This window comes from Dermacentor albipictus, chromosome 9, assembly GCF_038994185.2.
Source record: "Dermacentor albipictus isolate Rhodes 1998 colony chromosome 9, USDA_Dalb.pri_finalv2, whole genome shotgun sequence".
In the NCBI taxonomy this organism is placed as follows: domain Eukaryota; kingdom Metazoa; phylum Arthropoda; class Arachnida; order Ixodida; family Ixodidae; genus Dermacentor; species Dermacentor albipictus.
This window is the reverse complement of record NC_091829.1, coordinates 103436924-103463686: the sequence shown is the minus strand read 5'-3', so window position 1 is coordinate 103463686 and position 26763 is coordinate 103436924. Positions and strand designations below refer to the sequence as shown.

The following is a 26763-nucleotide window of genomic DNA, read 5'->3' as shown; positions in this document are numbered from 1 at the left end:
TTTTTGAACATCCTCCACCCGGACATCGATCCACTCTGCCCAGAGTGTGGCACTGAACTTAGCTCATTAAATCACATGCTCTGGCAGTGCCCTGTGTTAATGGATTTTAATACAGAAGAAGACTGGATGAAATCCATCACAGACCCGAGACAGGACGTCCAGCTCCTGCCTGTCCAGAGGGCCCGTGAACGAGCGGAGAGGCATAGCCTTCCTGTTCCGACATGGGGCTAGCCAATGGCTGGGTGGGGACCTGCAGGCCCCCGCTTAGCTTCTCAGGACCCCAATAATATCGTTTGCTGCTGCTGCTGCTTCCGCTTGCGTTTGTTTCCGTCCTTTTTAACGAGATATTCGTGTGCAGTGGATTCAAAATTGTAGAACGCCGCAGGGAACACATTTTTTTTTTTCGAAAAGTGTTTCAGCTTCCCGTTAAGGCATGGTGTCTGTGGCCAAACCGTAGAACGCGGTGCGGAACTGACCAGTCGCCACCTTTCATTTACCCATTTCTCTCTCTCTCTCTCTCTCTCTATGTATATCATCATCATCATCATCAGCCTGGTTACGCCCACTGCAGGGCAAAGGCCTCTCCCATATTTCTCCAACAACCCATTATATTCATGGTTATATTGCACTCAGTTTTACAAAGACGATATTAAGAAAGGACAGGACGTGGACGGACGTAGCGCAAACTACCAACTGTTTAATAATGTTAAATAACGCGCTTATATACAAGGAGATATGGCGCGAGGGGAGGGGGGGTATAAAAGATATGACACGTTCACGGAATGTGATCATAGTTCGGGTCAGGCATACATGGTTCACTGGCACCCGTTCGCCCTGGCAAACTCAACCTCAGCTTTGATAAGCGCGATGGACGGAGTGCTTACGCACATTTCTTTTTCTTTTGCTATCGCAAGCGCCTCCCATATTTCTCGCTCCGTTTTTATTTTTGTTGTGCCAATGACTGTGGCGCTTTCTAGAAGCGGAGAGCATTTGCATTGTTTGCAATGTGCAGCCAGGTTGCTGGGTGCTGTCAGAAGCTGGCACGTGTATTTGTGCTCCCGTAACCTATCATTTAGACAGCGTCCAGTTTGCCCGATGTATACTTTCCCGCAATCTAGTGGGATTTGGTAAACAACTGAAGTTGCACATTCCACGTACTTTGTCACGTGCTTAGTTTGACAGATCGTAGCACTAGTGTTTGCCTCTTTGGATCCTGCATTCACCCTCTTGCACATGCCTTTTAGTTTTTGTGGAGCGGAGAACAGAACTTGAACGCCATGGCGTTGGGCTATCTTTTTTATCTTATGTGACAAGCCATGAATGTAAGGCAACACCACGCGTTTTTTCAATTTTTCTTTTTCCTGTGTTTTCTGCCTTTTCCTGTTGGTTCTGATTTCGGGCAACAAGTTTTCACAGATTTGCACCACCATGCTGTTTGGGTACCCGCTGTTTCGTAAGCGGCTTACTTGCAAATCGATGCTCTCCCTCACCGCATGGCGGCATGATTTTTCAATTGCTTGACTGATGCAAGCCTTGGCGATGCCTCTTTTTATGATTTTAGAATGGCATGAGTCATACCTCAGGATTTCTTTTTCTCCTCTAGTTTTGTAGCACCAGCAGATGTGGGAGCCTCTGAGCCTAATATTTATGTCAAGGTACTGCAAACGACTTTCGGTAGGAGTCTCGTACGTGAACTCTAAACCTTCATGCGCTTTTTTGAACATGCTGATGACAGTTTCAACGCTAAATGGATCGGTTTGGTCTTCTTTCATGCACACCAAATAATCGTCTACATATCTGAAGCAGGCAGTTATGTTAGTTTCTTCAAACAAGGTGGCAAGTTTCCTGTCTCCCACACTCAAAAACAAGTCGGAAAGCACGGAAGCTATACAAGAACCAATAGCGATGCCGTCCTTCTGCTCATACACACTGTCACCATATTCAATAAACGCACCATGTAGATACAGTTTTAACAAGTTCACAAAACTTGAAATACTGCACCAACTAGCCCCCTTTATTGCTTTACTAAACCCATTATATGTATGTATGTGTATATATATATACATATATATATAAAACTTGAGTGGTGCTACAAGGTAAACAGAACAAGTGTTTATTTCGACAGTTTCGATCGGTGGACCGATCTTCGTCAGGGTTTACAAAAAAATGGCAGTTCGGCCGTGGTAGGGAAGACACCAGACCGGGTACCCGGTCGTTCTTACATACATCAAACCGAGAGGAACAGTTGTGACAGTGATTGATTTTCGGCGCCTTGGCAGATTTACAGCGGCCTTTGGCAGCTATGCAGGGCAAGAGGAAGGCGGAGTCACATGTATGTAGAGCAAGGAGGTAAGTGAGGGAAAAAAGGGAAAAGGGAAGAAAGAGAGAAAACGGAAAGAAAAAGAAAAAGCACTCAGGAGGAGCGAGACGTAAGTAAGACGGAGAGGGAGGGGGGCGGGAAGTAGCGGCAGCTAAGTTCCCGTGCACCCGAGGCAAGGAGGGAGAAAGCGGTCGCTCCGCAGCTCCAGTGCGTGGGCTGCCGTAAACCCTGACGAAGATCGGTCCACCGATCGAAACTGTCGAAATAAACACTTGTTCTGTTTACCTTGTAGCACCACTCAAGTTTTTTACGTTTGAAAGGTAGCCTGAAGAAACCCTCTTTGCCTACTACACATATATATATATATATATATATATATATATATATATATATATATATATATATATATATATATATATATATATATATCGAGCCCATACCCAGGGGAACTTTGTGTCCCAACTTGGCCGTAAACGGCCAGGAACACAAAAAGCAAAGTGGGAGGAAGTAAAGAAGAAACTTGTGGCTTCAAAAATATATATTTCTAGATTCCGAAGGAAGAGGCCCTTTTCGCTTTTGTGCTCGATTTCCTCCTGCATAAATATTAAACATTGTGTTCGGCGACACAATAGAGGAGAATTATTGATATTATTTGCAGCATCTCTAGTTAAGCAGGTGGGGAAAGCACCTTTCGGAGTAAAGAAAGCATGTATAGTCTATGAGACTTGGCTTAGAAAAATATTTGCTTTTGCTCAAAAACCTGCGTTGTAAAAAAAAAAGAAATAGTTTTCACCCACGTTCTCCACTAAAATAATAAACTTTTCGGTATATCCAGCTCAACATGACGACTGAAGCGCTGAAGTATGCAGGACTTCTTCATATTCCCGATGAGGGGCTGCACACTACGCCCTACTGTCAAGCAGCCAGAAAGCGTTCGTCTGCGTAAAGAGGAAAAAAAAATATGCTGCACCTTGCACTTTGTCAAGGCCACCAAATTTCCGCAGGACCTTGCACTGCTCGCTCAGGGTTATGTCGTTCCACACCTTGACGAGCATGGACAGCAGCGCATAAGGACCAAAGAGAATCGCCACGTAGTCCACGGTGTCCGAAAATGTCAACACCACAATAATGCTTCTCGCTATTGCAGTCGCTGCACCTGGAAACGAAACAGGCGCCACAGGATTGTGAAGTTCGCTTGAGAAGATGCACCTAAATAGTTCGCTGAGAAGATGCACCTAAATATCTAGTGCCAGGGAAACTAAGATTAGCTTGTCAGTATCAGTAGTTACGCATATGCGGCACGATGAGGCCGGCATGGCCTCGGAGATTGCAGCCGGCAATCTCAGGGGCGACGTAGTAGGCGAATTCAGTACTGCGGAACGCCGCAAAGTGGGGCAAGTCTCATGACCTGCAACACGTTCGTGCTTTGAAGATTAGGTAAAAATGTTGTATTTGTCCCGGGGTCCGACGATGATGCTACTTCTCCTCGAAAACGGCGATTTCTTTCTTTATAAGCCGCATCGGTTTCCGTCCTGGTTTGCTGTTGCCTGTCGCGGGTGCGATAATTTCCTGCCATTCGCTGTACGCGTAACATCGCTCGGCTAAGCTGGAAGCAAGGCTAGCCTTCGAAACCCATTCACGAGGCACAGACATTGTGGTATCATTCACCAGAAAAAGATTTGGCAAGGGCCCCTTGTCGTTTTGCGCATTTCGATGCTCTTTGTTTACTGTGCATGCATCCCGCTCACACCCAGGTCCATGAAGTGGCATTTACTGTAGCGCACCTGCGACCGACCACGTTTAGACCAATTCTGTAGAGCCGTACCTTATTAGCGTATCCCATGATAGCTTTGCGCCATCGTTTACATGAATACAATGCTCTCTGAGTGTCCCTACAAAGCTCCCAAAGAGAGGAGAGTTTCACCCCCGTTTTTCTGACGCCGCTCGCACCGCTACTCGCCAAGTGCCATCACGTAGCCTATCATGACGTCAGATACTCTTCTACGCTGCAGAAAAGCCAACTTCATGGAGGCGACGCCGACTTTCCGTGGCCTTCAACTCCATCAACGTCGCAATCCGCAGCTTCCGCAAACGAATGACATGAATGACATTTCGTGACATAAATAGCATGACGTGACATGAATAACATGCGCGCATGACGTATCGTATGACATAAATGATGTGATGTCATGAATGACGCAAAACGTAACGACATCACATGACACGCGTGGTATGAAAAGAATGGCAGTGCATGGATAGCATGATGCGCAAACATGACGTGTACGGCATGCACGCATGGCATTAGGTGCTGGGCGGTATCGAAGATACAAGTATCTTAGGTACTATCTCAGATCCTCTTTGAGCATGTTGTATCTGTACCATGATACGTCTTGCAAGAAGTGCATCAGTATGTGTATTTCCGATGCATGAAAGAATGTATCGTGTACCTCAAGGCATGGGGAATGGCATCTCAGGCACGAACATGATTTGCATGTATGACATGCATCCGTGAGTTAACAGGAATGACAGTTCATGACATCCACGACCACGAGCACATACCTGTGTGGGCTAAGCTAGCAATACATTACCTGATGTGAATGACTTGACATAAATAACGTCACAGCAGTGCATGTAATATTATTCATTTCGTAGTTTATGCAAATCATATCACAATAATGAGATGCATCGACATAATATTACAGGCCGTGAAAACCATGTTCTATCATCCACGTTGTGAATACGTGTTATGTCATGCATGCTACTCATAATATGCCATGCATGTTACGAATGCATGTCATTCGTGACATCTCATATACATACCCTGATATGATAAACAAATGACCACGATGGCAGCACGACTCAATAAAATATTTGATCATCACATTCTTGACATTGATGCCAAGAATAGCATTTGATGCCATGCATATTGTTATTATATCGATGTAAAAGTGGTGTAGTTAAAAAAACGACAAATGACTGCTATGGCACCAAGACGGCGTAGAGGCCCGTTCACGCTAGGCCAACGCAACGCCGATTAAGGTCTGCCGACTGCAGGCGACAACGTTTTACGTCTTATCGGCACCCCTGCCCAACTGCACCGACGTCAACAGCCTGCAGACAGATCGCTGATCGCCGTGTCGGCAGAGTGTTATGCGCATACTGCAAAACTGTTCGTTAAATATAGTAACTAAATTAAACGTGCTATATGAATACACTTTATTACTTCCCTTTAGATCTGACACTGTAAAAATCGCGGTTGTGTACCCAGCGCAGCTAACTCGCAACTAAATCCTTCTTCGCGCCTAAGCAGACACTCGGAAAAATGGTATGTGCCACGGCCACGCACAAAGTATGGCTTTCAAACATTAGGTTATTGCTTGTCGAAGACATCAAATGAATTCAAGATTTCTTAAGCAAACGTGTGTACACTCTCTAACACTTCTGTTTCAATCATGCTATGATAAATATGTTCACAGTTAAATTTCACTTTTCGAAAAATATGTTTTCTGTGGATATCATGTTTTCTAATTTGACACCGACGTTGAAATGAATATTTCTTTTGTTGCCATGCTGCCTTAGCGAACCCGGGTCGTGGGGCTAGTCAAGCTTTTTTTACTGCAGCTTTCTTTTTCCTCGTTCCAACCACTCATCTGAAACTCCATGTATGTGGTAAATAAGTGAACTTGAAATGAACTTGAACGTCACGACCATACACGACTGAACATGGCACGACACCTTGCCCGAAGCGGCACCACTTTGGATCTAATAAATTGCCGCCCTGCACTTTTTCGTACCATCGATCCCAACCTGCACGACGTTTTGAGTCGGCCGATGATGCTTCGACAACAAAGTATTGGCGACAGCGCAGCTTCCAAGATGCATTCTCGATTCCTTGGCCCATTAGGCCTAACATAGGCGGCTGTAGACCGCTTCATTGGCGAGGAGGAACGTAGCCTCGAACAACCGCGCAGTGACGCCCTATTTCGCGAACTGGTATGTTCGAATGGCCGTTTCTCCCAGCAGCGGCTTCTAAGGGTAGCGGTGTCATTGTGAATTAGTTCGGTTCTTGCGTGTTTCTTCTGTTATTGCTGCGATTTCGACCGACTCAGTCGCAATGGGTTACTATTATGCTTATTCGACTGCAAAAACATTTCTCGGAAGCGAATGTGAACTCCCTCTACAGCCGCGCTGACTCCATGGAGTCCAGCATTGCCGGCGTAAACAGAAATCAACAGGAGCCCTCAACTTCGTCGGGTGTATGTTCAAGTTTTTTTTTTTTTTAGTCAGTGCCCGGCGACGAACTCGGCACCCATAATCAAACTGGGATGGAAACTAAACGTCGTAATCGAGTCGCTGAACTATAGGGCCAATGGACGAAGTAAACCGTTTTTTCGTACACGCACTATAAAGTTATTCTGTTCAAATGTGTTCTAAGATTATCATTCTTAGCTACCAGCTTTCAGGTGAAAGTTGAGCAGGGACATATTACGAAATATTAGATGCCAACGAAGACAAGGAACGTGTGTTATTTGTCGTTCAGTAACGAAAACCGTACCTATCACGTACCACGCGCCTGTAGTTCACAAGAGCTTTCCCATGATTCTGAATCTTGGAACCAAGCTATGTGGCCGATGCCGCCCAACGCGTACTGCATTACTTGTTGGTGCGCGCCTGTTGCAGTAGTGAAGTTGTTCCGTTTTCAGCTCTCTCGAGTCGGTGAGGCGGCCTTGCACAGGCACCACTTGACACCCACGAGTAGGCACAATCTTAACGCGTCGCGTGCGTCTGGTTCATCACGCTATATTCGCGGCCGCTGTCACCAGGTATTTTATCGACTACTCCATGTTAACTGCCTATCCGGTGGAGTTTCTTTTTTACAGCTCTTTTTTAAAGCATTGCTTTCTTTACCTTTTGTCTCAACTTTCTGGGAGCTGCTGCTGCTGTTGTGGACTAGGGACCCTGTAACGTAAAACTATTCTAATCTGTATTTATTGCAATCTCCTGAGGCCTAATTGACGCTGCCATGGACGCAAGCATAGGGCGGTAACAGTTGTGAAAAGCTCAATCTAAGTCGGTTCTCCTTCAGAGGATGTCACTTTCTTTTACTTTCAAAGCGAATAGCATTGCCTATATTGAGCAGTTTTTCTTATCTAATTGGCTGAGACGAGGCGAGGAGCTCGCTCAAGTGGAGGGAGTACCGATGGGGCTGGGCTGGGCCGCGCCAGCACAGTGAAAATAGATAACCGGATGAGGAGGTTGGTGCCGGCGTCTACGACAGATCCGCTTCCCCTTACTTAGCTTACGGTGGCTGGGCGAAAATCGCGGCGGCGCGCAACGGAAGGTTAGAAATGCCGCCAAAATGGATCCTCAGCAAAGACGAATTGGCAGGGCGATATTGCATACACGCCGAAAGGTATCAGTAATGTTATACTGCGAAACAATTTTTTTTTGTACTCAAACGAATCCATGCTTCATGGTAGCTTCGAGTAGTGAGCGCGACAGCGATCGGCGGATGGCCATCTTCTATTCCTTTCGTGAAGGGGCAGTTTCCGGCTATTCAGGAAAAAAATTGAGTTCTTTTCGGCATAATAATGCATCTTTAACACGTACGCGTCACTTTGACGCGCTGAGTTTTCGTGGATTTTTTGTGACATCGCGTGACAGGCAGGTGAAGTGGGTGCAGCCCGAAAACTTTTGACCAATAATCCCAGGGTTAATGGCTAAAAGGAGTCGAATCAGAAGTAACAATGTTTTTTGTTCGTTCCACTGATGCATAATTAGTGTGTACACGCCATATCAGATGCGGATCCATCGCGGTTTTCGTGACGCCGCGTGACAGGCAAAGGGGGGGGGGGGGGGGGGGGTGAGGGTTGAGAACAGTTTTTGACCAATCTGCAGGGCTGATTGAAAAGTTTGAATATAAAAGTTGGGAATAGCTTTACGTTGCAGCGCCGCAAGGCACCTTCACGCGGTGATTTTTTGTGGCTTTCTGACGTGTCGAGACAACCAGGCGAACAAGGCGCAGCGCGACCACGTTTGTCCAACAGCAATTGGTGAAAAGGCACCTGCTTTACTAAGGGCAAAAAAAAGTGTCGAATCAAAAAATATTTGTTTGAAATTCATTAAATAGTAATCGCTGTCCACATATATGAAACGGGGCGTTTCTGTGGTTTTAGTGACGTCACGTGACAGACAGGTGCGGTGGGGCGTGGGTAGAAAATTTTTCGAGCAATCGCGGAGCGCTCAATGCAGAATTGGAACAGAATTTTTTAGAACAGGTTTAGGTGATAGCACTCTAGCTCGCGCATGCCTCTGGCTTTCATGCTGCATTTGCAGATGACGCTCGCCTTCGCGCATCCCGACCGGCGCCTGCGCGATTGTGTGTTTCGCAGGTTGTGCGCATTGCACGTGCTGGGCTTGCTTTCTCATGCGAGAAAAATGCAGGTGCAGGGCTTTGGAAGTTGTATGCTGGGCTGTGATAGCCTAAATAATACACCACATAGATATTGTAGATTATTGTAGATAGCTTGAAGAGAGAGCTTAGAGCGGGTGTCTCTGCCGGTAGCGTTGGTGAAGAATCACGCTGTGCTTCCGCGTCCGTATGACGAATGTCCTAACGCTCCTTTCCAGCGCTAGAATGCGCCACAGCAGTCCCCTTGCTGACTAGACGTTGTTGAGAAAATGTTCCTCTGTATATTTCTGCCGTGACAGGTTGTGCCATGTGAGACAATGAATATGGTCAGCCCTATCAAAGATTATGAACAACGACGCACAACGCCTCAAGCAAACACGCCTCCCTGTGTGTTCTGTGGACTACGCAGACAAAGAGCAGTGGTGCCCGCAAGATAACGTTTAACATCTACTCACCACTGTCATATTGGACTAAACGCTGAAGAAATTACACATTTGCCGGCAACATTACCGCTAATTATCGTGAGTCAAAGCAAAATACCATACAAAGCATTCCTTACATCGATACCCAATGTGCGTGGGATCCACATAATTTTCTAATGATGGATGTCCTTGCACCAGGTAAAAAGTGCTTCGAAAATTGTGCCGGGGAAATTTTAAGGGCATCTCAATTCAGTTACCTGAATTCAGATATACGCTGGACTGCTACGGAGCCCGACAAACGGAAAAATCTCCATTTCTTGTTCTCGTGCATTTGTCTGCATGCATAAATTGTCGGGTTACTTACTTAGTGGAAGCGTAATCCCCTAACATGCAAACAACTAAAGCTATGACCTGTGGTAATTCAGCGCGGCCTTCTTGGCTTCTACTCACTGTGGCACTAAGGTGCTATTCTGGCAACGCTATTTTGTACTGATGCCTCTTTCTGTCCGAATGCTTTATCGAAATACATATGAATCGAAAAAGACGTCGCTACAAAATAGCCCTTTGCATCGGCGACTTCCGCCACGTTGTTGAATTCATCACCTTCCCAGTTCTGATTGGCCTAAGGAGCTGCTAATTGTCTCTCGATAGCTGCAAATGCCGCCATTACAGAGTTCGACAGCATAAAGGAATTTGCCGGCGTCTAAAATAGCACCCCTGGCTTCGTTAAAATCCCGCAAACGAAACATCTCACCGATGGTCATCTCCTTCATCACAGATAAGGAAGACAATGGAAAACTCGCGTGACGTCTCTAGCGAAACAGAATCACAGGGAAGGTGTCATCTACATCACCTGATGATGATGGTGATTGTGCTTTATAGTCACAAGGACCATTTCTGGTGAAAGAACGCCGACCACTTTATGCAATGAGATGAGAATGTATGGTTCATGAAGTCGAGCATGTACCATGCCAGTAAAGCGGCCGAAAATTGGTCATCGTCGAATGACGACATATTGTCGTACAATGTATTGGCGGCATTTTGAGACAATTACAGAGGTTGTAGCAGCCATCTCAGCCTATCAGAGAACACAGCATAACAAATGACAATATTGCGGGATTTGTCAAAGTCCAGATTAATAACGTGTCCTGTTTTATCAGCCGCCACGTTTTTTATTGTTTTTTCTTGTACTCGGCCACTTTCTCTCATTGTGGAGTTTCAAGGCACTCCTCCTCCCCTGGGAGAGACCCAATATTGAGACACTCCAAAGGCACCTAGATAGCACAAGGTCTGTACACTCTGTTTTGTGATGTCAGGCTAATCACAAGGTCTGTACACTCTGTTTTGTGATGTCAGGCTAATAGGGCGGTTTGCCATACAATCTAATAGGAATGCTGCTGAGAAAGCCGCGTTGATCTTGACGCTCCCGCTGTCGTCACACCGGGCTTGGTAATCAAAATTTCGGCCCTACCAGCAGACGTCATAAATCAGAGTACGGGCCGTGTGATGTCTCGGTGGTGTTCAGCACCCTAGCCTTCATCACCATGCCTCTACCGCAGCTTCTCCTTTCTTCTGACTCCGGTCGATGACAGGAGTAGCCGGGCAGCACAGATAAGCGCCAGCCGGCCGGAACGGTTCTTTGCACAGCCTTTCTTTGCAAGACATTGCAATCCTTCACCTTGTGGCGAAAGCATATCAAGCAAAAAACATGCTCTCGTGCATCTTCTTTTCGGGCAGAATCACCAGACAAAGGGAGCTGAGAAAGGCGTACGGAGATTACAGCGCTATCTGCCTGGCAGCGCAAGCTGAGAAGCAACTGTGCCCTGCCAGCGTGCTTGTCTTGGTGGCATTAAATATCTCGAAAGTGCCGAGTAATGTACGAGGTCTGTAGAAAAGTATCCGACCTTTGGCTGAGCAAAAAAAAAAAATCTGGCATAACTGGAGCGTTGCAAACCTAATCACCCTCACAGTAGTCTCCTTGGTACTCCACACACTTCTCCCAGCGGTGCTGCCGTTGTTGGAAGCATTGCGAGAAGGCCTCTTTCGGAATTAAGTTTAGCTCAGCTGTCGTTGAAGCCATAATGTCCTCTCTTGTCTGAAATCGCGCTCCTTTCAATGGCCTCTTGATTTTGGCCAGAAGTTGCAGGGGGCGATATCAGGAGAGTAAGGAGCCTGTTGAACTACAGGAGTCTGGTTTTTTGCTAAAAACGTCTCAGTCAAGTGCGAACAATGTGCCGGAGCATTGTCGTGATGGACGGGCCAATTTCCTGTTGACCACAACTCCGGTCTCTTGTGCAGCACAGCATCACGTTAGGCGACGGAGTACATCCATGTAGTACCTCTTTGATGATTTCTTGTCCTTGTGGCGCGTACGCGTGGTGTACCACACCGCAGGAGTCAATGGAAGCAGTCAGCATCACTTTGACATTGCTGGGCGTTTGGCGGCCCTTCTTTGGTCTGGATGACGTGGAATGCCACCACTCTGACGACTGGGATTTGGGTTCCATGTTGTACCCGTGCACCCAAGGCTCGACACCAGTGATTGTGGTGTTCATGGAGTCGGGGCCACTGTTTGTGGAATCTAGCATATCCTGTGAGACTTCAAGACGAAGTTGCTTTTGCTCCACCATTAACAGCTTCGGCATGAATTTTGCCGCAACTCTCTTCATGGCCAAATGTTCGGTCATAATGGAATGTGCAGGAAAAGTGCTGATGCCCACCTCTTCAGCAATTTCGTGGACAGGGACGCGATGCTCCCGCATCACCGCAGGGTTCACTTCGCCAATGCACTGGTCATTTCGGCATGTTGATGGCTGAACGGAGCGCGGCTCGCTCTCCAACGATGTGCGGCCGTCTTTCAAACGGCTTTATCACTCCTTAATCTGTGTGTTGCTCAAACATCGTCACCGAAAGCCGTCTGAATCTTCCGAATGGTTGCCACTTCGCTGCCGCCCAGTTTCTGGCAAAATTTGATGTAGCTCTGCTCTATCGTTCCGCCAATTTCCTTGCCATAAAAAAACAGATACGAGCACTGCGCACAACATCACTCAAACTCTGCATCCCAGCGAATGACGCTATCCCTAGGCGGGAAAAAAGTTCGCGTGTGCGCACGAAGGTTCAAGGTGGGCTGATGCAAGCGCGCCTGTTTCATATCTATCAGGTGTTCGCAAAAAAATAGGGTCGGATACTTTTCTAACTGATTTCGTATACCCATCGACAGCGCGCATCTCCCACGCTCTAGAATCCCTTGTCAGGGGCGCAACTTGTCGAGTTATGGACCATGTGCCATTAAGGCTGCAAAACGCACATCGCCCACGCTCTAGAATCCCTTGTCAGGGGCGCAACTTTTCGAGTCATGTACCGTGTGCCATTAACGCTTCAACGCGGACGTTGTCGCTCAGAATTTGTGTCCATAAAGTCACTGTTTTCACGTCCAATTGAACGGGTCAAGAAATGGACTGTTGGGCTGCTAAGCCAAATGATGTCAGACCTTCCCAGACTGCGTCTACTACTTTTTTATGTTTGAATATCACATAAAGACAAATAAATAGCAGTCCTGGAATATTTTGCACACAACTTATACATGTGTCATTCATCTTCTGATCCAATGTTTAATAAATCGAAATCAGTACAGACGCGCATAAAAGATTGCTAACAAACATTTAGTGTGACATATTTTAATTTAACGTTTCGACCGGGGTCTGGTTTTGAGTCTTTCTCAGCTCTTGATAAAGGCCGGACTGCGGCCGTAATGTTGTACTAGGCGTCTGTTAAATATATTTACAGGGTACTTAGAACGCGTTCTGCAGCAAAGAAGATGGAAGAGATCCGGCGCGACATCAGCATGCGTCATCTTCTGTACTGTACTCCACTTCGTCTCTGGCAGTGCTTCGTGACATGACCCCCGGCGGCGAAGGCACCGTTCTGGTGCTTGCTAGACCGTCCAAGTGGTATCGCTTGAGGCAGGTAAGGCAAACGGCATCGGTCAAAGGTCGACACTTGGTGGAATCGAGAAGCGTGGTTTCGTGTGAAGTCGGTCACTTGGCGCAACACATGGTGCAGGCCACTACAATAGGCGAAATCAACTTTTCGCAAAGGCCAACTCCCCGTGATGGTGTCCAACGAAGGTGAAGGACCATAACATCAGGGTTGAAGCGAACATTGGGGCAGCGGCCATCATAGAAGCGTCGTTGCTTTTCCTGTGAAGCGTTAAGGCGCAGGCGGGTAATAAGGCGTGCCTCTACAGCTCTCAAGATGGCGTCACGGGCGTATTCTAACGATGTGTCAAGAAGGCCAGGAAGGGGCATGTCATAGGCTGCGTAGGGTTTCTTCCATACAAAAGATCAAACGGAGAAAAACCCGTACTCATGTGGGAAGGATGTACAGGCAAATGTTTTGACAAGCACGTATTGGATAGTTCGATTCAGACGCTCTGTGATGTCATGGGTAGGAGGGTGGTACACCGTTGTGAGCTTGTGTTTTACAGCAAAGGAGTGCAAGAGGCACTGGACAACTTTTGATATGAAATAGCGGCCCTGGTCTGTGGGGAGCTGTCGAGAAACACCGCGTTGAAATATAACGTATTCGAGGGCGAAGTCTTGAGACGTGGGTGTTTCAGCTGGTTGGAGAGGCCCAAATGATCGCGTGCAAGGTCATGTAGTCGGTAACGACAGCCATCCACTTATTTCCGTATGCATATAGCGGGAAAGGGCCAACAACGTCAAAACCAGCCCTAAAGAATGGCGTCGATGGTACGTCGAGTAGAAGGCGGGGAGCTGGCTATACTGCAGGTTTCTTGTTGCACAGGCATTGTTCACAGGAAACGCCGAAACGACATATCGCACGGTATGCCAAACACGGTCGTATGTGTTAGCGGCCCGGATGTGACCCCGAGAAGGAACTGCCCGAGGAGAGTTCATAGCATATGTGAGGAAACAAGAAAGACCAATACCGTCAAAGTGCATGTTATAACAGTACAAGATACCATCCTGCAGTACAAACGTACGCACAGAAGGGGAAGATGTCTGAGAGGTCAGCGGAGAGTGACGTCTCGCAAGCAGGGGTCATGGTGTTGCTATTCTGCGATGTTCTCAAACGTAGCAATCTACAGCAGGCAGGTGTGCCCGCAGCTGTCGGAAAGCTCTGGTGGGTCTACTGGATGGCGCGACAAGCAATCAGCGTCTTCGTGCAATCGGCAGCTCTTACGCGTGAGCAATCTTGGAGTCGTAAAGCCCACCTACCGAAACGTGCAGTAGGATCGTTTAGAGATAAAAGCCACCATAATGCATTGTGGTCGTTGATAACTTTGACTGGCCGGCCGTACAAGTACGGACGCAATTTTCCCACTGCCCAAACGCGGGTAAGGCACTCGGGTTCACAGGAAGAGTAATTGCGTTCTACTTGAGACAGAAGACGGACGTCGCGTAACATTTCCCGCTTCCGGAATCATCTCGTCAACCTTGCGACAATTCGCATGTACTCCTTGAATACGTATATATATACTTTAGAACAGAAACTTCGAAATTATATTATGAAGTTATACGTGCCAAGAGCACTTTATGGTTATGAGGCATACCGCAGTGGAGGACTCCGTAAATTTCAACCACCTCAGGCTCTTTACTGTGCACCGAAATCTAAGTACACGGGTGTTTTCGCATTTCGCTCCTATCGAAATGCGGCCGCCGTCGCCGGGATTCGATCCCGCGACCTCGTGCTCAGCAGCCCAATACCATAGGCACTGAGCAACCGTGGCGGGTAACGGAAACTTCTGTGGGCCCACCAGATATGTAGTACGTATGCTGCATATTTAGAGAACAGTAACCTTATAGTAATAAAAACAACGCAAAAAAATAAAACACCCCAAATGTGCATAAATATGTATGCACAGGGAACTCATCATCTGTGTATGTCTACGTAAGATACAGGGTTTTATGAATAGCGCCACATAACGCCTGCATAAAGGTGGCACACATGAAGGAAACATCAAAGCAGTGGCCAAATTTCAACATCTAGGATACATATAGCATGGTAACATAAAGAATACATAATGGACCGACACATGCAGAAAGCATAAAAGCAGCGGCCAAACTTCAACACGTAGGAAACATAAAGAATGTTTCCTTCTGTTATCTCCAGGAAACATCAGTAAACATAAAGCACATGCGCATCTTCATGAGGGATGGCGAGGCAGCGTTTATACCTCCACGCTTTATTCAGCAAAACCGCGTGCTGAACTTTACCACGTTTGCAATGATGATGGATGTATACAGCTGAAGAGGATAACGGGTGAAAATAATGCAATACTTACGCCATGCGCGTAAACGGCCAACTGGGCCGTTGGTTATGGCGATGAAATGCGTAGAGAAGGCTTTGAAAGCGAAGCGCGCACAATTCCAGCGGTACGTAAGTGGCAGTGGAAGGCGTGACAACGGGAGTGACGCGATATTTCACTGGCGAAGTTTGCTCCGGCACAATGCAGGGTCCGATAAAACGGGATTTAAACTTTTCGCATAAGCCATGCGCATTCAACTGGGTGCACAGCAACACTTTGTCTCCACGGTGGAAGAAAACAACTCGGTGGGACGTGTCGTAGCGAGTTTTTCGATCTTGTCCACCGGCGTCGGTATTAAGGCGATAGCGGAGGCGACATCGGGGAACGCGCGAAACGAACTTATGTCAACGAGGGCGCCGGGGCATCAAAGACGGAGTCGTCGATGGGAGTAATCAGTGGACGGCCGCACACGAGGCAAAATGGCGAATACCCCGTAGTCCGTTGCGCGGCGGTGTTTCCAAGGTTACATTATGGATTTTTTTTTTGTGCCAGAACCATGGTCTGACCATGACGCACGCCGCAGTGGGGACTCCGGAAATTTGGACCACCTCGGCTTCTTTAGCGGTCACCTAAATCTAACTACATGGGTCTTCTGCGCGAAACAGAAGCAGCCCCTTCTAGAGTGAGCACATGGCGGCTAACTAGGAGTCGTCCGGAAGTGTTGCCATGTATGCATCGCCTATCCCACAAGCTGAAAAATGTAGCCAGCAGGCACAATACGCCCATCGTTTATTCCGTCTCGCGCAAGCTGGCGGGGCTTTGCCCCAGAATCTCTTCTGAAAAGATGAAAGAACCCGGAGGTTGCGACAAAAAGCACGTTCGTGGGTATGTGAAATGCGCGGTCGGCGTTGTCTAGAAGATTCCGCTACCTTGTGGAAAGCCGTAAGTTGGGCAAACCGGGCGTTGTGCGAAGGATCGCGCAAGAAAACAAGAACTTTCAATTAAAAATAAAGGTAATGCACATTTGCCTCCACATTGTCAAGCTTGCATGTGTGTTCCAGATTTCCGAAAAGTAAACATCGTGGGTAAAATCCAAGATAGCACTGACTAGGAGCTTATGCAAGCTCTCTATGTATCTCTTAGAGAGAAGGCTTGCGTAAGTAACACAAATATTTCTAGCATACTCCTGTTGAAGACTTGGACCGAGAAAAAGCTGCCTTTGTCCCACAGGACGGCCGCTTTCAGTTCAAAGTTATACCTTTTGGACTGCCCAACGCCCAAGCAACCTACAGGCGCATGATGGAATCAGCTTCGCTATTACAAACGGTCCCTCTGCCTGTGCTACCTAGACGACATCATTATGTTTTCTCCAACGTTTTAAAGTCGCCTTACTTGTTTGGGGACAATTCTAGCTGTCTTTTGTCGGGTGGGACTCCAGATAAACTTCAAAAAGTGTAATTTCGGCAGACAACGAATCGCCATGGTTGGTCATCTTGTAGGTGCTACAGGTGTCCCACCTGACCCTGACATGGTTAGCGCTGTCAAGAACTTCCCGGTACCCTCTTCTACTAAAGATGTTCGGAGTTTTGTGGGATTACGTTCGTACTTCCACCGTTTTTACGCAATTTCGTCATCACAGCCCGATCCCTAACCGACCTTTTAAGAGGGACGGCTCCTCCTTCTCGTGGGGCACCGACCAAGCGGCTGCATTCTTGGCAATGACCAACTCGCTCATTTCACCGCCTATCAAGCCTTGCTTCGACCCATCCGCGACTACTGAAGTTCGCGCACCCGCTAGTTGGCATTGAATTGGCGCCGTCCTCGTGTGCACAACAAAACACGTGTTATTGCATACGCCAGCCGCCTTCTCTCCACGTCTGAACGGAACTATTCAATCACAGAACACGAATGACTTGCGTTGGGTCGGGCTGTCGCGAAATTTCGGCCGTATTTGTACGGCCGCGCATTCTCGGTTCTTACCGACCACTACGCTTTTTGTTGGCTGTCATCGTTCAAGGCCCCAACTGGTCGCCTTGGTGGCTGGCCTTTCAGACAACAGGAATATACACTTGACGTAATTTATAAATCCGGCAGGCTACATAGCGATGCCGATTGTCTTTCGCACCATCCCTTGAACCCTGCTAACCTCGCTGGCCATGAATATTATTCCTGTGTGCTCGTCATAACCGATTTGCGCGACATCTGCACCGAACAGCGCCGGGATGAATTATAAAGTCACCATTCGGCTACTCTCGTCCGCAAATTACGACCCTTCTCTACGTCAGCATGCCCTACACAATGAAGTTCTATACCATCGCAAGATTAAACCTGAGGGGCTGGAATTTCGGCTATTTCTTCCTCGATAACTGCGTACCACTATTCTTCACTACACCTCAGCGCCTCACGCACCTACGACCACGTGCGACAGTGGCTCTATTGGCCAGGTTTCTGTCGTTCTGTGCGCCGATACTTTGCTGCCTGCCACCGCTGTCAACGGCACAAACGTCGTGCACTTCCACAAGCTGGCATGCTTCAGCGGGTCGACATTCCATCGGAGAGCTTCTTTGCACGGACCTTTCCCTACATCCGCATCAGGAAACAAATGCATTGCCGTCGCAACCGACTATACGACCAGATATGTCATCACGTGTGCCATGCTTTGTAGCTGCGCTACAGACCTTGTACGCATTCTGCTCAGTGACCTCATTCTCTGACCCGGGTCCACGCGCCAGCTTCTTACGGATCGTGGTCGCTTTTTCCAATCGAAGGCCATTGACGAAATTCTCCGCAGCTGCTCTACTGAACATCGCCTTATGACAGCCTATCATCCACAGACCAACGGTCTTAGCGAGCGCCTCAACCGAAGTCTCAGGGATATGCTATGTACGTCGCTACAGATCACCACGATTGGGACGCCACCAGGCCTACCCTACGTTACTTTCGCCAACAACTCGTCCCGGCATTACGACGCCGGCTTTTCGCCGTTCTTTTTCCAGTACGGGCGCAAACCTGCGTTGCCCTTCGAGACGCTCCTTCCTTTTGTTCCCTCCGTGCCCACCATATATGCTCAGTACATCATCTCTCGAGCCAGAATAGCTCGCCAGGTTGCTCACACTAGACTATCTCCTACGCCGGCCTCCCAGAACGAGCGCTACGATAACCGGCACCGCTAAGTTGTGTACCCTCCTGAATCTATTGTCCTACTCTGGACGTCGCCTCGACGCCAAAGCCTGTGCGAGACGCTCCTCCCTCGCTACACTGGACCGTATACAAACTTCTACGCAAGCTCAACAACATTGACTACCTCATCTCTCCCCTCCCACATCGCCCGTCTTCTTTGACGTCTACTACTAAATGTTTTCCATGTGTAGCGACTAAAACCCTACTTCACCATTAGTGCTGACTGATTTTAGAACGCACCGTGACGCCGCTCATTCCGCCGGGGGTGATGCTACGAGGAATCGTTGCGGACATGAACATGCCGTTAAGGGATCGTTTCGCTCCGCAAAGAGAAAGACAGGACATGCCGCGTGAGCTGCTGTCAGCCAAAATATATATTTTTTGGAATTATATATTCTTTTCACACCTTAGCTGGACTACACATTTGCCGAAACGGGCCGTGCCTTGAGTATCTGTGCTGTGACACTGTGTTATTTTCCACAAGTTGCCGCTCTTCTGTCTTCCTTCTGGGCCCATTCTCTATTGTGTGGTAAGGGAATACATCTACTTAGGGAAGGTAGTTACACGGATCCGGATCATGAGACTGAAATAACCAGAAGAATAAGAATGGGCTGGGGTGCGTTTGGCAGGCACTCTCAGATCATGAACAGCAGGTTGCCATTATCCCTCAAGAGAAAAGTGTATAATAGCTGTGTCTTACCAGTACTCACCTGCGGGGCAGAAACCTGGAGGCTTACGAAAAGGGTTCTACTAAAATTGAGGATGACGCAACGAGCTATGGAAAAAAGAATGATAGGTATAACGTTAAGGGATAAGAAAAGAGGAGATTTGGTGAGGGAACAAACGCGAGTTAATGACATCTTGGTTGAAATCAAGAAAAAGAAATGGGCATGGGCAGGACATATAATGAGGAGGGAAGATAACCGATGGTCATTAAGGGTTACGGACTGGATTCCAAGGGAAGGGAAGCGTAGCAGGGGGCGCCAGAAAGTTAGGTGGGCGGATAAGATTAAGAAGTTTGCAGGGACGGCATGGCCACAATTAGTACATGACCGGGGTTATTGGAGAAATATGGGAGAGGCCTTTGCCCTGCAGAGGGCGTAACCAGGCTGATGATGATGATGATGGTGACAATGAAGTCTTGGAATTTCGGCCTTGAATATAAAAAATGAAACACTGATTGGACTAGGCACTGTATATTAATTTTAATAACGACAATGTAGATTTCTTTGACTTGTTACTAGCAATATGCCGTCTTTTTCATCCACAGTTTTGCTGCATGTTATCTGCAGTGTAAGCTAGTTTGCACCCTTAAGCGTGCTTAAGGGTGTGAATCCTTTTATACCTCGCACCCTTAAACCGTTATGGGTATGAGGGCTTGAGTCGTAGACAAATTTACACTATCGTGCAGTGATGATGTGAATGGTCTATGGTAAATGGTGTAAATTGTTACACAAATGGTGTAAATTAGATTAGAGTTTGGGTCACACAACTCTGTAGCAGCTGGAGTGGTTTCACTGTTGCAATAACAAAACCAAGCATTAATCGCCTGTGCCATTAGACAAATTCAAACGCGAACATGTTGAAACTGGTTTCAAATTTGCGCTTGAATTTGTAACGGCAGCTTGCTGCAGGCTTCAATCCTGCTCATTTGCAACGGCAGCCTACTTAGAAGCCGTATACAGGAGCGCATAACGTTCCAATGCCATGCCATGACGCGTAACCGGCGTTATGATCAGTTATCTTTTATTCCTGTTCGTATTTCAATTTGCTTTGACGGCACTTAGCAGCTTCCGCGACGCACTTCCTTGCTTTCCCTCTGCGCTTAAGCACATGTGGACTCACTTGAAAAAATTAACCCACAACTTTCTTCATCACAATGTGTAGGGGCTCCAGAGGATGTGTCGTTAAATGTCACCAGCGACCTGCAGATACTGTTGCTGCTTACCTCCAACGAAGAAGGTAGTAAAAATCCGACCCACTGCAGAGCCTGCGGTCTCTGTGGTATCCGCCGTCACGTAGCCATACGCGATTGCTAGAGGCCCAGCGGACAAGAAAGTGAGCAGGAAGAAGCCTATAGAAAGAAAACAATATGCAACATATTTGCACGGGCGTATGACACAAAACTCGTAATCATCACACATCATCACCATCAGTCTTTTGCGGCTTACCAACCTCAGCTCGCAGCACCAGTGACCTTTTTGGCACTGTAGAAGTGAAATATTCTGAACCAACTCAATCTATTTTTCTCCTTAACGTCAATTTCAACAGAATTTTGCAGGCGTCAAAATCAAGGTAGCAATTAATAATGAGACACGTTGGGCTTGTTACAGTTAAATGTTACAGCTAGACATGCATTGGTATCGGGGCTCCTTGAGGGGGAACCCCAAGGACCCACTTGGTCTGTGCAATAATAATAATAATAATAATAATTATAATAATAATAATAATAATAATAATAATAATAATAATAATAATTGCTTATATCGCCCTAAAAAATGCAAAGCAACATAAATAGGCCGGTCTAAGCCTCAGTTGGCTTGTAGGACCCTGCCTATTGATATGATGCACATGACGCAAAAGCAAATACATAAATTCATGAGACATGTAGAATAAAGAAATAAAAGCAATAGCAAAAAATGGAAAAGAGCAGGATGACATTTTGTTATTCTGCTTAAAACAAAGGAAGTTAAAGAAGTATTCTAAAAAAATGTTCTGGAGGTTAATTTCAGCATAGCTGCTTTAATTGTGCAATAATATTAATAATGATAAGTTCATTTCCCATCAAAAAGGATGGACAACGCTGCAGGTAAAAGCTGCACGAACCAACGGCAGCTTCACAGGGGCACGCAGCCCGCTACGAGGCGGCAGTAAAGAAAAGGCTAACCACAGGCGCGACATCGACGTCCCGAAAAAAGTCCGTAAAGAGCGCACAGAACGTACCGGCCGAGCGCAACGGGTAGGAGTGAAAAGCGTAGTGGATGGCGCACCACAGCAAGCTGAACAGGGCGTGGTGGAGGAAGTCGAAGACAAAGTGGGCGAAGATGAACTCGGCCCCCGAGATTCCTGTCATGAGCTGCACGTCTCGGGCTCCGCTCAGCCGCTCGGCCACCGGAAACGAGGAGTACGCGGCGAAGGCCAACGAGTAGGTGAGGGAGAAGATGAACATCCAATTAAACCAAGCCAAGATGCTGGTGGCAAAAACGGCCCTAAGCTTTTGCCGATCGCCCGATGGCAGGTAAGCGATGGTGACGTCGATCAGCGCCGTCGGTTGCGCCGTCAGAGCTCGCAGCCGAGCAGTGTCCACCAGGTTGACCACGACGGGAAGTGCGACGGCGCTCGTAGGGTTGGCCATCATTCGTATGCTGCGCGGACGCGAGTTCAGATGTGTGGTCAGGCACGACCCAAGGAAGAGGGGGGGGGGGGCAGGGGGGCTCGCCCCCTTGAAAGAAAGACACATACCCCCCCCCTTTCCCGCCTACGCCACCACTTCTCACACACATGCATAAAGAACCATCAAATCAATGTTCAGAGATGACAGCCATTCGGCGGTCAACATTTTACTGCCTTTTTCGGCCCTTTTCGATGGCTGTAGTTATCGGCGTCTCCTGAAATGTGAAGCCCACTTTCCGCATCAATTCGGTGCCCGCGCGATTAATTTGAGAGGCACTCAGTTGTCAGCATCTATTCAAACGTCACGCACATCGTTGTTGTTTCGTTAGTTCAACCGTCTTCGTTTAGACTGATCCAGGGACCAGGCAAGAGATTCGGTTTGTGGTCAGTTGGTCTGTATGCACGTGGAAATAGATAACGCCAATTGAGTTTAACTTTTACTTTTGTTTCAATATTTCCTCGAGTAACGGCTACCGCGACGCTGACAGATTCTCGCAACCATATCGCGGTGATATGGGTTAAGGTGGAAAATAAGATAATGCGGCACAGCGCCCATCATCGAACCCTGCAATAACCTTTGAACTTATAGGCAATATGACTGTCACCCGTTTACTCGTTTAGTTTTTCCCTAATTGTACAGCTCTTTTTGTTCAAAATTGGCAACTGGAAACAAGAGCCGCAAGGATTTGAGAAATTAAGCGATCTACTAAGGGAGAGAGCCAAGGCAACAGCCAAACAGGAAGGAAAAGCAAGAATTAACTAAATTAACGTTGTTTATAAAAATATTTATGGATCAACATCTTAGTTAAAATCGAAATAGAGAAAACGCCGCCGCAAGTGGAAGTCAACCCCGTGTGTTCTGAATGACGCTTCTACAGTTATCATTCGAACCGCCTAAAGTAGCCACTACTCTGCTGTACTTGTGTAAGTGTTTTTCTAGCCTGCCGAGGTGGGCGCAGTATGTCTATAATCGCAGCTTCCTGCGCCATACGTGGTTGTCCGCGACTGGCGGCCACGCATCGTTACGTAACTTCCCAAATAAAAATACGAGTCGGTTGTGGCACTTGTTAGAGCAGTAAACGAGGAATCCATAAGAACTGTGATTGTTCCGCCAATATATGTTTCTGTAAAACTCTTCCAGACCTAATTAAAAAAACGCTACTTTAGTCGGATACAACTTAAGTCTGCAATGAAGCTCCGTCCACGCCCTCATAACCGCCAAATTAAATTATTAGCGCCTACTTTTATACCTTTTCCCTCGCCTATTATAGTAGAATGACGAATTCCTCATCCTTTACTGAACTGAAATAACATGCTTGCTTCGCTACAACTATTTGTTGTGAAGTTTCACTTCAGTTGGGTAGTGAAGTTTCATGAGTGTAATGGGTGCAGCAATGAAATGAACTGCACCGCAGACGTTTAAAATGTGAAATGCTCAGACTGCATACATTTTGTTCATGTCTGCTGCACACCTCATTGGTTCCACCGATGAAGACTTTTCAGGAACAGCAGACGCTCTGGAGGTATCAAGTGCGACGCCATATGGAAAAGGCCGAATGACGACGGTATTGTTTGCTTCTGTGATTGCCTGGAGGAATAAACAAACTTCGCGTGGTCCGTGTGCCTTTGTTGCCAACTGCTGTTTTTTGTCGTTCTATTCTACTAAAGCAATCTTTATTTTACACTTTCGCTTCTTTACTTTTTCTTGGCAGTGTTCTTCCTGCGCTTCTTTGCTGCGCGAGTCCATGTGACGTGGTTCTTTGTGTGCCAAGCAAAGGAGAGGTGTATCGCATAGGCGTACCTGTAGAATACAACTTATTTCATTTCTCTTTTGTGGGCTTATGCGTTTTTATGCTGAATGGTGGGTGCTATTCACACTTGTACTAGTAAAGGTACCCCCTCCCCTCATTTGCATAGAAATGTTATCTCAGATTGCCCCCCCCCCCCCCCCCCCGAAAAAAAAGCCTGGGTACGGGCCTGCATGTGGTATAGAAAAGGTGGCCTGTGCGATGTACACTTTCACTTCCGCAATTCCTTTCGGTGCATGTGCTTAGCAAAGGCATAGCCCCCACGACGTGTTTCTCTTGATTGCACGAACTAAGGGTTGTCAGAAATGTCCAGCGCCATTCTATCAACTTCCAGCAAACTGTCGCTCGCCATCTCATCTACGTCATGGCAAGACGAAATAGCTCGCTCGAGAACGCATAGGGTGTCTTTACTTTTTTTTATGCTGCACCAAATTGTTTAATAATTGACTGTGGCTAATAGCACATTTCTAATCGATGAGATAAATTACTCGTTGAGGCGGCCATTACATCTACTAATAATCAAACATTATGAATTCAATAATTAACATACAAACAATAATTTGCTTTTTTATATATTTACATTCATCAGCCTCGTTACGCCCACTGCAGGGCAAAGGCCTCTCTCGTACTTCTCCAACTACACCGGTCATGTACTAATTGTGGCCATGTTGTCCCTACAATCTACATGTTGTCCCTACAATCCACCCACCCTAACTTTCTGCCGCCCCCTGCCACGCTTCCCTTCCTTTGGAATCCAGTCCGTAACGCTTAATGACCATCGGCTATCTTCCCTCCTCATTAAATGTCCTGCCCATGCCCATTTCCTTTTATTGATTTCCACTAAGATGTCGTTAACTCCCGTTAGTTCCCTCACCCAATCTGCTCTTTTCTAATCTCTTAACGTTACAACCATCATTCTTCTTTCCATAGCTCGTCGCGTCGTCTTCACTTTAAGTAGAACCCTTTTCGTAAGCCTCCAGGTTTCTGCCCCATACGTGAGCATTGGTAAGACACAGCTGTTATGCACTTTTCTCTTGAGGGATAATGCCAACCTGCTGTTCATGATGTGAGAATGCCTGCCAAATGCACCCCAACACATTTTCATTCTTCTGGTTGTTTCAGTCTCATGATCCAGATCCGCGGTCACTACCTGTCCTAAGTAGATGTATTCCCTTACCAATTTCTTTGCCTCGCTGCCTATCGTAAACTGCTGTCCGAGACTGTTAAACATTACTTTAGTTTTCTGCAGATTAATTTTTAGACCCACCCTTTTGCTTTGCGTCACTTACATTGCTTACATTATTTACATTGTTCACGTATTATTGCGATATCAATTATATGGACACTTCAGGCGAATTTCGACTGTCGCCATGATATTCCTTATCAAGTCCAAACACGATAACAGCGTCACCACATGCCGTAGGCTGTATGTGCGAGTAAAAAAACCTGCGAGGCTTTTTCACAATTTTACAAGACAATCGCGGCTCAGTCTCGCACGTGCGACGGAGGAAGGCAGGGTGGGAGCACACTGCCTTCTATGGCGCACGACGCACGGGGGTCGAGGGAGGGGGGGTTGTTTTACTTCTTCGGCTGCTGCTTACCGCGCGGCCGCGTGGGCAGCGTTTCTTGAAAGCGATCTGCGACATGCGCAAAGTTCGAGCCCGCGCCGTCCTCGTCTTCACACCGATCTGCGATGGGGACAAGTACGCCACGCCGAGTGTCGGCAGCTTCTAATGCACTGCGTCGTCGACGTTTAGTTCGCATTGAAGCAAGAGACAGCACAAAAAAGTCAATTCTCTCGCTGCTGCTGCCGTGTTTCCTCATTCCACCGTCTTGACAGCGAGTTTCTGCAGCGATCGAGTGAGATGTTTCCTTGTTTACCTGTGCACGAGTGACACCATACTTGTCAACTAAGCTAGTAAGGGAACTTTTGCAAGTTTATACGGCCGATAACACTAATATCTTCAGTTTGTAGAGCTGTTTACTAATTTGCTATCGCAATCGATACTTCTCCTTTCAGGCGATGGAGTCTGCCCCTTTTTTAATTAAGGAAATACATGAGTATGCAAGGCACAGCCACTTGTAACAAATTCTCATGACTACGCCAGGATCGACATATTAGAGAGATTTAGAAAACTCTGGGTCCGAGTCATGTAGGCTGCTCAGAGTTTTAGACGAACTTTGGAAAATAGGTCCTATAAGAACAGCGTTTGGTCGAGTACGCGCCACGCCATAGTAGAGAAAAAGGATGACGAAAAAAAAAATTTTGTGGAAGTGAAAACGAACCGCAGAGGCCGCCATTGGAATATGAGCCTGGCAACGTTTAACGGTAGAACATTATCTAGTGAGGCGAAGCTAGCAGTGCTATTGGAGGAATCAGAGGGCATTATAATAGGGCTCAGTGAAGTTAGGAGGCCAAAAGAAGCATATTGTCACGTGGTGGTGACGTTAAGAACACAGTAGCAATACTGTGATAGACAAAACTAACTTTTATTGGGCGAACCTGTGCCCACAAAACAAACTACACTTATAGCGCAACGATAGCGGCGAACACGCTCGGCAATCGTCGAAAATCTGATCAGCGGTTCAAGCGTGTCGGCTTTTATACACAATCGTCAAATGTTCCAGACTAATCGTTGGGACCCGCGTGCCTTCCATAAAGTTCTACATCATTCGCGTCAGGCGAATAAATCAGATAACACAAGGTTCGGCGACAACAGACTGCGGATAGAAGCATCGATAACTTTCCAGAAACTTCGGATACATGCAAGCGCGTCCCGCGCTGTGCGATAAGATTTGTTAGGCGGCGAAACCTGGTCGCCCGATAAATATAAATACACTTGTCAATACCCCCCTCTTAAAAAGCATCGTCCCGATGCTACTAAGAGAGCGAAACAGAAAGGGACACTTATTAAACATAAGTAACAGAACAACGAAAAGAAATAAAGTCCAAAGGT

At 47.1% G+C, this 26763-nt stretch overlaps 1 protein-coding gene across 3 annotated transcripts in view; it reads right to left on the bottom strand.

Annotated features, from left to right (window-relative positions):
• Nucleotides 1-26763, bottom strand: part of LOC135896810 (phospholipid-transporting ATPase ABCA3-like) — a 316329-nt gene that overhangs the window by 106641 nt on the left and 182925 nt on the right. For 2 of the 3 annotated variants that reach the window (XM_070525178.1, XM_070525179.1), the window contains 3 exons: nt 21549-21970; nt 20554-20679; nt 3291-3476 (listed from right to left, as the gene is read on the bottom strand). In XM_070525178.1, the coding sequence (XP_070381279.1) occupies nt 3291-3476; nt 20554-20679; nt 21549-21970 (734 nt within the window). The remainder of the gene's footprint in view (nt 1-3290; nt 3477-20553; nt 20680-21548; nt 21971-26763) is intronic. The other variant, XM_070525180.1, reaches the window with a different exon arrangement.